The 13,241-nt window shown below is 37.0% G+C and overlaps 1 protein-coding gene across 6 annotated transcripts in view; it reads right to left on the bottom strand.

The window, feature by feature from the left end:
• The window catches only part of SNF4Agamma (SNF4/AMP-activated protein kinase gamma subunit), a 273,674-nt gene that overhangs the window by 148,269 nt on the left and 112,164 nt on the right, over positions 1–13,241 (bottom strand). Inside the window, exon 1 of one of the 6 annotated variants that reach the window (XM_089098086.1) lies at positions 11,747–11,785. The exons of the other annotated variants lie outside the window; for them this stretch is intronic. Coding sequence (XP_088954212.1) covers positions 11,747–11,770 — 24 coding nt within the window. The 5' untranslated portion in view covers positions 11,771–11,785. Of the gene's footprint in view, positions 1–11,746; positions 11,786–13,241 lie in introns of those variants that run through there. 6 annotated transcript variants of the gene reach the window in all.

Here is a 13,241-nt window from a genome sequence, read left to right as displayed (position 1 = left end):
GCAAATAAATTATCTATAAATTTTTTTAGTGCAAATAAATTATAGCATATATATAAATAAATTATATATATGTCAAAAACCAAGTTCATGATTTTCTTTCGTACTGACCAGTCTTTACCTGAACTTAGTAGTCTGTCCATTGATGAATATACTTATTTAGAGGGTCTATCTACCAAGAGGTATTTAGGTGTACTAGTTGATCAGAATATGAGTTGGAAGGAACACATTGCTAAATTGCGGATGAAGTTGGGAAGGAATGTTGGAATATTGCGGCATTTGAAATTTATTCTACCATTTCATGCAATGAGATCGGTATATTTTGCCCTAGTCCATTCTTATCTGATTTATTGTTCCCTGATTTTTCTGAATACATTTAAAACTCATATAAAACCGCTTCAAAGGCAGCAAAATAAAGCAATGCGTATCCTGAAAACTTTCATCCCCTCCCCAATATCCCTACCATCAAAATCGCCAAATAAAAGTATATATTCTTACCTTAATATATTACCCGTGGAATTATTATTATCTTTTCATGGATTGATGTTTTGTGTTAAGTATTTTGCTAAAATTCTACCGAAAATTTTCTATGCTAAGGATCTATTTAACCAATCTGAGCTCGATTATGGAACGAGGGGATCTTCTAAGTATGTTGAACCACGAGCGTGCACTGAGAGATCGAGGTTCTCACTCAGGCACTGCATAACCAAACTTTGGAATGCGCATGGGTCGGGTCTTAATATTGGTCTTTCTGTTGGTACACTGCGGGGACAATTAAAAACTCTTTTACTAACCCTTTGATCATTTTATTTAATTTCATTTTATTTATTTTTTTTTTATTTTTTTTATTCTGTTATGGTCTTCCCACTGGCACATTCTATTGGTAGGGTTTCCCACGGCTTCAGTTCACTATTTTTGGTGTTTTTTTTTAATTTGTTCTCCATTTGGCTGCTGGCTTGGGGTTATACTTGGTAAGTCATACATTTTTCTTTCTTTTTTATCTATTTACAAAAGAGTGTGATTATGTACAAATGCAGTTATATATTATGTTTTTTGTTGTTTTTATTTGTTATCGGTTGCCTGGTAATACGAGCTAGACTCTCAGCCGGGCATACCCATATTGTAGTTGTATTTAGTTTGTAAATAAAAGAACCTGAACCTGACAATACACATTCATCTGTATTTTTCAGTAAAGTGCAAATAAAGTGCAAAACTTATAACCCTCGCCCTGAAGACTCTAGGGGGAGTGTCCTGCTCAAAGGTATAATTTCCCGAACTTTAAACTGCATGGAACAAAATAGCTATCTCAAAAATTTTGATTGGACGTGTTTGGGGAACTGGTGGGCGTGGAAGGGGTGTTAGTTGCCTTCCAATCACTATAGACTATTAAAAAGGGCTCTAGCCATTTCAATTTCCAATCGAGTGAGCCCTTTTTGAAGTTTCTACAACAACGCGTTCTATAAAAACCTTATATGCCCCCAGGGCATAACTTAAAGCCCTTGCCCTGTGGGTTATGGGGGGGCTGTCATCCCCAAAGACCTTTTTTCCAGGACTTAAAACTACGTTGAATAAAATGGCTATCTCAAAATTTTTATTGGATGTGTTTGGGGAAAAGGTGGGCGTGAGAGGGGTGTTAGTTGCCCTCCAATCACTTTCGACTATTAAAAAGGGTCGAATGAGCCTTTTAGGAAGTTTCTATAACAACGCCTTCTATAAAAACCTTATATGCCCCCGGGGCATAACTTACAACCCTTGCCCTGAAGGCTGTGGGGGAGTTTCCTTCTCAAAAACATAATTTGTATCTGGAAATCAACTACGCTGAACAAAATGGCTATCTCAAAATTTTAATTGGATGTGTTTCGGAAAAGGGTGGGCGTGCAAGGGGTGTTAGTTGCCTTCCAATCACTGCCGACTATTATAAAGGGCACAGGCCACTCCAATTTCCAATTCAATGAGCCCTTTTCGAAGTTTCTACGACAACTTCTTCGATACGAAGTGCCCTACTCTAAAGGAAATAAATAATAAATAATACATTGTGCCAACAAGTGCTGTAACAAGTACTCCAAATTTTTACTTAAGTAACAAGTACCAAGTACTATCAATTTTTTTACTTAAGTATCAAGTATCAAGTAATCCACCAAAATTGTACTTAAGTAGTTAAAGTAATAAGTAGTCTGAAATAGTACTTAAGTAGAACTTCAAGTACTACTTCAAGTAATCAAATTATATGATGTTAAAATTACTATTGAGCTAAAAAAAAAAGGGAATTCTTCCATGGGAGGCTCTTTCCAGCACAACAATCACACACTTACGCCACTGACACTCAGGTTAACTTAATGGTTTCATTTCTTATATTAAAGAACGAGTACAAAAACAGAATCAAATTGAAAAGGTGTGTTTTTTCCAACTCTACTTTTCCAGCATTATCAACATCATTAAGGTAAAAAAAAAAAGCTGGAAAGAAACGGAAATAAATATCCCGTTCTCAACGGATCTTCCAGCGATTCACTCAGTCAGAAAATCGTCTTACCACATACGGTATATATAGTCAGTCGCTCAGTGCCATTCTTCAAAGACAGTTTCGCAAAAGGAGCTGATTCTGACATCTGCTTTTCAAAAGGTGACATTAAAATAGGTTGAAAAGGAAACCATCAAAACAGTAAAACTAACTCTCAAACTACGTCCATATTTTGCTGAAAAACCTTGAATTTCTCATTGGCTTTCAACAAAACGAGGCTCTCAAACCTTCCGTCCGCCAAGGAATTACGCCTTGGACTCATTATAATGCCACCTTTCGAAAAGAGACGCTCAACTGGGGCCGATGTAGGAAGCATACAATTATACTTCCGAAACACTGAATTCACTGCCGGGTACTCTTGTAAGATCGAGAGAGTCTTTCGGGAATCACTGAGATATCTCAGAATCTCGATCTTGACCGTATTTGCCACAGTTGGTTGCTGAGGGCTTGTTCCTGATTCGTCGTCCGAAAAGTCAAAAAAAGCCTCAGGAGATCTCTCAAGAACTATGCCACTGCTTTTTTCACTAGTGGCACCCATTTTCTGCTTCATTGTTATGGCCTCCTCTGTCATCAAACCCAGCACCAGTTCCTTGTGTTCTTCTTTCCCAAACTTGTCCTTGAAAAACGGCAATGACCACGTAGCAAGATGGTAGTCCGAATGAACCTTTGGAGATCCACTGATAAACGGAAATCTTTTTCCAAGTCCTTCGAGCAGCGTCTGGGTTAAGACCCTTGTGAGTTTGACACTTTGGTGCAACTTCACCAACTTCCTTTCCAAGCACTTGATAGTTGGGAGAACAGTCCCGAAATAGGCTTTCTCCTCACCCTGAAGCATATCTAGGGCGATTGCTATGGGCTCAAGGACTGAGACGTACTCAGCAAGAAATTCAAGCTCACTTGTTTTGAATCTTGGTTTTTTCAAGACATCACACACTGCTGAGAGCTTTCCAGCCATGTGACACTCAAGAATTCTTTTCAGTGCATCGTATTCAGAATTCCATCTTGTTGCGTTGGGTCTTATCAGCTTTTTTTCGAAGACCTCTTTCAATAGGTCATTGTTTTTTGAGCTGTGGCTTAGGGAATTCCATAAGCCCTGACACTTGCTCTTGACACTCTGCAGATTTCTTTTGTAACTCACGTCCGTATTTGAAGCATACTTGGCATCTGTGGTGGCCAAAAGGTTCAGGGTATGACTAGAGCAGCGAAAGTGTGGAGGTAAGTACATACCTATATTACCTAATGAGTCCGATCTGCCATCATTCCCTTCGGGCTCAGAAATATCGCTATCGTCATCATTTGTGTTAACAATACGGTCGGGAAGATCAGAATAACTATCAGAGGTCCCTCTAACCCCTGCTTCTAGTTCATCTTGGTCTTGTGCACCACTTCTGGGATTGACACTAGAACCCAATTCTGGTTCCCCGACATCAGTCACATTCACCCTGTCAAAGATCTTACCAACGTCAACAACATCTAATTCTTCGGATTCGGAATCCATGCTTTCTTCATCAGGTGTGTCACTCTCACTGGTTGCAAACTCAGAGCTGGATTCTTGCTCCTTTGATTTTCCTAACTCCTTAAAAGCTTTGACGAAGTTTGAAGCATTGTCTGTTACAATTGCCCGAATTTTGCTCAGATTCTTGTCAAGACCATATTCACGAAATATTGCAAACAGCAAGTCTGAAATTCTGTCGAAGGTATGCGCTCCAGCAAACCTTCTAACTGCAAGCACCATAGGCACAAATTTGTTTTGACTATCTAACACATGAGCTGTTACTCCCATAAAGCTCTTATTATTAGAAGACCAGATATCACACGTCATAGTGACATAGTCTACTTTTTCAAAGAGCTGAATCATTTCTTTCTTTACAATTAACAGAGACTCATCAATTTTACCGGCCAGAGTTTTCCTTGACATTATTGGTCCGATACTTGGGTTTATCCCAAGAATCATTTGCTTAAATGCATGACTTTCCACTGTAGAGAGTGGGCGCATGTCAGACACTATGTAATTCATAATCAACTCATCAGCCCTTTTTTTCGTACATTTCTTTTTTTCAAAGAAAGAAAAAGGTGTATCCTCTTGCTTAGGCTCGGGGATGCTTTCATCGGTTGCGTCATCAGCAGAATCAATGGTCTGCTCATCTCCATCTCGCCTCCTTTTTTCCTAGTGTTCACTTTGGAGAATTCAACATAGGTTGAAGGATGAGCCGTCTGAAAGCAGACATAATGTTTAGTTTTGCTATATGAATCAAATCCAAAGGCTCATTGCTTTTCCACAGGATCCACTGAACATTGAAACTGCAGTATAACAAGTATAACAAATATGAATGAACCATCACTTTCTGAAGGTTTGATGGTTTGGTTTTGTCAGTCAGGAACTCAACTACTTTGAGACCATCACCTGATAGAGGGAAGTTCACCTAATGTGAGGATATGTCCCTTGTCACCTGCTTGTCAGTGAATGCCCAAACTGAAATGAGTCCCAGGTCCCAGGTACAGCCATATACCTCTCAGGAGGAGATCTTCACATTCTCCTCCTGAGTGGAAGGTTCCTTTACTTGGGAATAATCTCATTTCAGACATTTACTAACTAGAGACATATCCTCTCATTAGGTGAACTTGCTTGTATCCGGCAATAGTCTCAAAATACGAGTTCCTGACTGGGTTTGGTGGATCCTTCACAATAACAACAAACCTTCACATTACTGCAGATTCAACGATTAAAATGATCACCATAGAAAACCTTTTTGCAGCTTAAACTTGGACCATCCTCTGCAAAAAAGCAATGAACCCTCATGTTTCTGCAGCATCGTTGAAACATCAACATCAACCGAAAATTTGTCCAGAAATAAACTGAGTTGTTAGCAATATAGAAACATAGTAATATAACAACTAGCCTATCATCAAACTTGTAAATAGCTTATGGACATATCCAGGCATTAGTTGAGCTGCAGTTAAACTGGAAGCAGGTTAACTGAAAATACAATAAGGTATGTAGCCTGGGATATCTGGCCTATGTAACAAATAGCCTAGGTCTAAGGATTTCCCTATTAATACATTAAATTTAATGGGAAAAATTAACATTCCTGCTATACTAGCTTCTCAATCTCAACAAAATGCCTAGAACCCAGAAAATAAAGGTTAGACTATACAACAATATGTAATTGTGATAAAAAAAAATATAGTTGTTGGTTTAGTATATAAATCACCTAAAAATCACCATTGGTTTAGTATATAAAATATCATAAAATGAAATTTTTATTAGGGAGATGGAGAATTTAATGGAAAATTTGAATAGTGAACCTAAATATAAAGTGCAAATGGGAGATTTCAATACTGACTTCCTTAAAAGTTCAGATTGTCCAGATTTTCTCAATTTAGTAATTTCTTCTTTTCTATATCCACTGATAACTATCCTTACATGAGTTACTGGGAAATCTGCAACACTAATTGACAATATATTTGTGGATGAAAATCTAATTGAATATTTGAATGCTGGTGTATTAATTATGGATGGATCAGTAGATCACAAGCAGGCAAGCCTATTAAGCTTAGGCTATACAAGCCCAATGGACATTGTGGCTTGATGCAATGCTTCCAATTACTTGATTTTACTTCAAGTCAGGAAATGGAAAATGGGGCTAGGTCAGGAAAATGAAATTTTTAGTAGACTAAAGATAGGCTTTGTAAGGATAGACTAGTCTAGGCCTAGTAATAGCAAAACATATTTTTAGCTCTAATATTTATTAAAGGGGAGAAATCAGATAAAGAAAAAAAGGAAATATACCATTAGATTTTCTATTTCCTTGTCTATTCCCCCACAAAGCCAGATACACCTTTAGGCTTAACAAAACAGTTTGATTTTTCTTTAAACTAGCTTTATTTGGTAATACACATCAGCTGCTGATGAAGAACTGGGTATATTATCCAAGCACCCCTGGTGTTTGGATAATCACTAACTTTGGACAAGCAACCGAGCATAATTTGATTCAAATAGAGCCTATATTTCCAAGCAAGCTCTTAGTCTTGCATATGTATAGATTTAGATTACCTTGTTGGGATTAGCTCAATTTGATCTCAGAAACTTTTTTATACTGAAAATTAAGCTTAAAGAAAAGTTAGCAAACCCTAGTAGCCTATTTTTTCTTTACAGCACATGTCTGGGATTGAATCTATTTATGTTTGAGTGGTTTTGTATCCTACAAGGCCTATAGGATCATGTGTTTAAGATTGGGCAGTATTTTCTAGAATTAGCCTAGGCTATGCTTAAACTAAATTGTGTATTTGTCATTAGACTCTACTATTAACTATCAATGCATTCAAAACATTCAGCAATCCATATGGCTAAAATATTCAGCCTAATCAAATAGCCTAGGCTAGCCTACTTGTTCAAGAAAATTTGATACTTCCTTTGAGTTCTGCAAATTAGCAAGTTCTGCAAGTTCTGCAAGTTCTGCAGTTCTGCAAATCGAAAACACACACAAAAACAAAAATTATATATGCATTCTACATTCTATAACCATTATTCCAATCCCAATCAGCCTCATACACAACAATCTCAATACACAACTTAGCCTCAAGATTAACACAGAGAAGCCAAGGCTCATAGCAATCCATTAGTTTTCGTAAATGTAAAGCTGCTGGTTGCTGGTTCCGAGACCCTTTTGAATGACACCTAGCCTACCACAACTAATTTCGGCCCATTCTGGTTCGTTGAACATTCTTCTCCTGAGGTGAAGTTAATCAAGCTAGGTGTGGGGTAAATTGTGCATTAATTTCATAATGCTGGATTAACAGTAAGCTTAGCCTACAGGAGATCCAGGCTACACAACTCTAGCCTAGGTTTGTTCAATCCAATCTGAACGATATCCGAATAGACCAAAACAACAAACAGATTAAAATTGCGTATGATGTGTAGGTTGTGTTGTAAGGAAACTACTGGGCTATCTGTATGGTGATACCTGTCAAAGTTTAAGAGAGAAAAAAGTACAAACAGACATAAAAAGGACAAGGAGACTTACACGCAAGTGTTTGTGGAAATTTGAAGGTGCATGCAGGTGTCCTTTGAGAACCCTGTTGGGACAGTTCTTGCACCATGCACTAAGTGCGCCATCTTTTTCGATTTTTCCTTTTACAGCAAAATATTTGCCTTGAAGAATAACCGGTAATTGTTGTTTGCCTGCGTCAGCCATTTTTTTTGTTTACACCTTTTTTCTTATTATTATTAAATTTGCTTGCCGTAAAAATAAAACAAAATAAATTAAGAAACGAAAACACCCCGCCCACCACCAAGAAAATTATAAAAATGCAAAAAAAAAAAAAAAAAAAAAATGGAACGGTGAAACGGCATTGATTTTAAAAAGTAATGTAATTTTTTTTTAAAAGTTATTTAAAAATTAGCGGAAATTTTTTACTGAATTAAAATTAATAATTAATCTGTGGAATTTGTACTTAAGTACAAGTACAAGTACTTGCAAATTTTACTTAAGTAGTACTTGAAGTAAAAGTACTTCAAGTAAGTTACAGCACTGGTGCCAACATCGTTCTTATAAGGCCCCGGGTATAACTTAAAACCCTTGCCCTGAGGGTTGTGCGGGAGTGTCCTCCTCAAAAACATATTTTCTATCTGGAAATCAACTTCCCTAAACAAAATGGCAAACTCCAAACTTTGATTGGATATGTTATGGGAAATGGTGGGCGTGGGGGGGGGGGCTAGTTGCCTACCAATTACTTTTGACTTACAAAAATAGCACAAGCCACTCCTATGTCCAATCGAATGAGCCTTTTTCAAAGTTTCTACGACAACTCTTTCGATACGAAGTGCCCTGGAATGGATAAAAAAAAAAAAAAAAATACATTGTGCCAACATCGTTCTTTACTTAGGCAGCGCGATTCCGTTGCCTATGATGTAATTACCAACTAAATTTTTTTATTAGCTCATTTAAACTGAAATAAATAGCACTTCTAAAGTAATTCAGTCTATCAAATCAAGAATGGCTGAAGGCAGGCATGTATTTAAAAATTTATTTTGGGGAAGGAGTAGATTGACCCCCCCCCCCAAAAAAAAAACAAAACAGGAAACAAATTGTAAGAAAAAATGGGTAAATTCATAAAAATATAAACGTTCATACTAGAGGCTTGGTCAGGCTAGTGCGCAGAATTCTAATCGATGTGGGAGGGGGACATTAAAATTTGTTGTTTCTTTTGGGGGGGGGGGCAATAATTAAAAAATATTTGTAGTTTAAACAAGAAGTACCCAGAACTGCAAAAACAATAAATATAGATTTAGGGAGAGGGCGGTACCAAGGTCCACCTCTACGTATGTCCCTTGCCTAGGCCAATAGGAATCCGTGAGTACGTAAGCAGAAATTTTTTTAGAGCGGCAAAATTTTGAGAGACACAAAAAACGTAAAAAAAGGCAAATTGTACAGAAAATTCAGGAGTATCATAAAAATTTCGAGGTTTCAAAAAAAGTAAAGACTCCAAGGCGCTCCCTCTTCCCCTAACCTTCCTACGTATCTAGGATTTTCCATCTTCTCCCATTTTATGTTTTGTAATAGCTTGGGAAAAACGTTACATTTAATTTTCCAAAATCACAGATGTAGGGGCAAAAAAACCTCTTAAATTTGTCTCTGTAGCCTATGGCAACTTTGCAACTAGATCTTCTTGATCTAAAGGAGTTATGTGAATTTTTTAGCTCTTTAATTAACGACTAAGTGAGATCTGGAAAAGAAAGCCATGAAGAATTGTCATTAAAAACTCCAAAGAATGAGTCAGATGTTTCAACCGCAAATCCGAGACCCGAACCTTATGTTGACACACTTTTTGGGGCGCTTAAAATGTCATGGGCGCTTATGCCGTAAGGGGTGCTCTCCTTGCAAACTCTAATTATTTTTACGACCCTATCGCACAAAGTCCCCCCCCCCTCTGAAACGAATCTTAACCAAATTGCATTTGATCGTTTTTTGCACATTTCAGACCACCATTGCAAATTTTTTGCGCTTTCTTTCTACCCTTTATATCAATATATTGTTTTCGTACCTGAATGCTACTAAATAATCGTGATCTCTCGTTATAAGGACAAATGTGACAAATTTGAAGTCTAGCATTATTACATAACATCAGCTGTAAATATTGCGAAACTTGCCGCTTTGATTCACTAAAATTAGGACAAGGTTATCAAGAGAAATCTTTTAGGCCTCTTTCGCGCCTGGAAAATGACAATTTTATCTCAGAGCCACCATCAGCCCTGGCGTATAGACTATATTATTCCAAAAGAAAATTGCAACTCCTTTTATAAATTCGATTCCTTTAAAATATATCCATATTTTGAATAAAGGTAAAATAACGCTTTTAAGCATATCAGTCAAAGGACGGCTGACAAAAATTTGCAAACCACCGGGAATTTGTTTACAATTTCAGGAGAAAATGAGTATACATTTCTACTAAAGTAGCATTACTTGCTATGACTGTAGTCAAACCCACCCCTCTAGAAAACGGAAAATTATTCCAAATTTCATATCTTGTCACGTGCAAACTGCAATTTCTCAGTTTAAGCTTTAATAATTATTTTGCAGGTAGCTGAGACAAGTGGTGGAGCTGAATTTGCCCTCTCCTCCCTACTCGGGACACATCCCTCTTCTAATTGTTACCTAGATGTTACACTTCATAGACCCCCTAATCCTTGCCCCCTTGGAGCCATTGGGTTATGGGCCAATACTCCTGCCAGCTTCTACAATCTCTTGATCAGCATATGTAAAAAGTAGATTTTCAAAAAATAGATACACTCGTTCTTATAAAAGCCTTAATATCAGGCATTTAAATTATTCAGCGTGATGCCCATTATACTTTCCTGTACAACCGGTACCGACTTCGGTTATCAAAATTTACCATCTCACTTTCACATTAAGGCAATGTCGAACTCCTGGAGCAGAATGCCTCTTCTCGTAAATGTCTATGGTATTTCCGAAGTTGCTGTGGTGCTGTGGTACTCTTCTGAAATCAGAAATACAGAACACACGAAAGAAAGATCACATTGAAATCTCAAAGCCAGTATCGATGAACAGGTTTCCGCTGCATAGTGAGATATTGCTCTTAGTCCGTGACAAAGATTTAAGCTTTAGTTTTTTGGGGTTTAGGGGGACTAAAAGGTACCTAGGTTAGGTTACGTATTTAATATATGCTATGCTTTACTCCCACCCCCACCCCCTAATGTGCACATAGATAGCCCAAATTTGTTCATAAACTATTATGTTTTCATCCTATTTTGTTTTATTTCATTAGTTTAACCAAACTTCACTTCTCGCATGTGTCCTGTATTTCAAAAGAGTACCGTTGCTGTTTTGGAAAATCTGCTTTGTTTTGTCAAGGCCGGGCAATTGGGCCAAAATTTTCAAGAAATTTTGTTGGGAGGGATGACAAGTAGACACAAAACTTTGGTGTGAAAGGACGGGAGGTGACCCCGAACATTGTGTTGGGGGAGGCAAGACAATTTTTGTACAACCATCACAAAAAGTATCCATCAGTTTTTAATTTTTAATGCTTGCCGTCGGACAGGCTTTCTGCTCGTTAGAAAATAAATAATTCTCCTCTTTTATAATGTTGACTTCTGTGATTATTTAATGAGGTCCATGGAAACCCGAATATCGGTGTTTGTTGCAAATATTTCCAAAGAGCGCTGCCTATAATTTTTTGGGCTTCTTTTATGAAAGAGTACATCTTGAGCCTGGTAAGCGATGCTAATAGATTTTTTTTTTTTTTTATGAAATTGTGCCCTTCAAATTTTTAGCTTGATATACAAAAATTCACTTTGTTCTCGTCCGATTAAAAAAATTTATACAAGGTTGCGTTCTGATGCTCAAAGGATTGACTATCCGGCCCGATCCGAGGATCAGCTGTTCTTATAGGCGAGGCTCATAATAAAGATAGCACACATGGCTTATGAACTGGAACGCTCAAGGGAGTAAGACACAAAATTTGCATGCCTATGACCAGCAGGTCCAACGGAAAAGGTTTCGGAAGGAGCATAACAACAAAAAAAAAACATAAATCTGGAGATTTTGGGTAGAAATTGGTCCTTGGTAGATTTTGGGTAGATTTACATCCACCACACGACGCCCCCCCCCCCCCAAATGCATGTGCGCGCGTACTAAAAACAACCTGCGATCGTTGATGTGTCTATTGATTTGGTTCCTATTAAAAAAAAAAAAAAAAACATTTCTAACTTACAGAAGGGGACGGCAGTCTATCCATTCTAAAATACTAGATAAATCCATATATTTTCTAACAGCTCAAAATGCAAACATTACAGCAAATGAAATTTAATGAAAAGAAACCTTTCGTCTGAGAACACCTTTCCTCTATACACGATACAATGAAACAGAGTGAGAAGTAGGCTTTAAAAAACCAGTTCCTCAGCCGTTTATTGCTCCGTAGATCCGGAACACAAATTTTAATGAAGAACATTAGTCACATGGTCTTATTTTACAATAAACAGCAGGAAATCTTAAAAAAGCAATGTCATAAAAACACACCAACCCTCTAAGACGAGTGACGAGTATAAAGTTGACAAAATGCTATGACGTTTAATCAAGGTCACACCAAAGGTTGAACATAAAAAAAAAAATTTCCCTTTGTGCCCTGGTCACACTATAGTTACAGTTGTCCATAAAATCAAAACTATCCATGACTACAGCACCAATTATAGAACAAATTGGTCAGTTTTTAACTTCCATTTTTTAACATTGTGCAATTTCCAAGTGTAAAGATTATAATTGAACAGTCAGAGTAAAGACAACGTGTAATTTTTTTATACTAGAAAAGTTTTTTTGCTTGGAACAGCAGCTTTACTATTTGCAATATGAATCAGGCAAAAGATACAAACACTTTGTATCAGAAGGCGATAGTTGTGAACAAATTAGTATAACTAAATCTTTTTAAACCATATTTTAACACCTCAATTTTTTGCTTCAGTAGTGCAACTGTGACGTTGAACGAAGGGAAGACAAACATCATTCACAAATCTTGCTTTTGTATCAGCAGCTGTGACTTCGGTGCGACTTGGGCGTTACTCGGGAACACAGTATATAGATAATAGATTATATTAGCTTTATACGGTGCTCGGGAAGGTTCTCTTTCATAGACGATTCCCAGAATTTCTATTTATTTTAGTACAGTGTACACAGCGAAACATTACCCTTTAGAGTAAATTAATTAAAAAAACTTTTTCACAAAACAAGTTTTTCAAAGAAGAGTAAAGAACTCTATTAAACAAAAATGAGCAAAAACAAAATAAAATAATCTACCAAGCGTGAAACTACCACAAATCAGCATCGATAAATAAATGAAACCCAAAACGAACAGCAAATACAATAAATAACCGAGTCCAACTCAAAATGAGCAGAAATTAACACAAGTTGGGCGCAAAATCCCCATGCATTCCAAAGGCCAGAACAAAATTTGCACTTTACTGAAAAAAATATAAATGTTTTTGCTTTTATAACTTTAATAAATCAAATAATATGAACATTTTGATTACTAAATATCAGTATATTAAACTGACAATATGTACATTAAACTGACAATGCACATTCATTTGTATTTTTTTCAGTAAAGTGCAAATTTTGTTCTGGACTTGGGAAGGCATAGGGGTTCGAATGAGCCTGTTTTGAAGTTTCTACGACAACGCCTTCTATAAAAACCTTATATGCCCCCAGGGCATAAC

The sequence above is a fragment of the Artemia sp. Qi Xiang Cuo genome, chromosome 12, assembly GCF_049724085.1.
Source record: "Artemia sp. Qi Xiang Cuo chromosome 12, ASM4972408v1, whole genome shotgun sequence".
NCBI classification, from domain to species: Eukaryota; Metazoa; Arthropoda; class Branchiopoda; order Anostraca; family Artemiidae; genus Artemia; species Artemia sp. Qi Xiang Cuo.
Note: the sequence above shows the minus strand (reverse complement) of the source record. Positions and strands in the feature narration are given on the sequence as shown.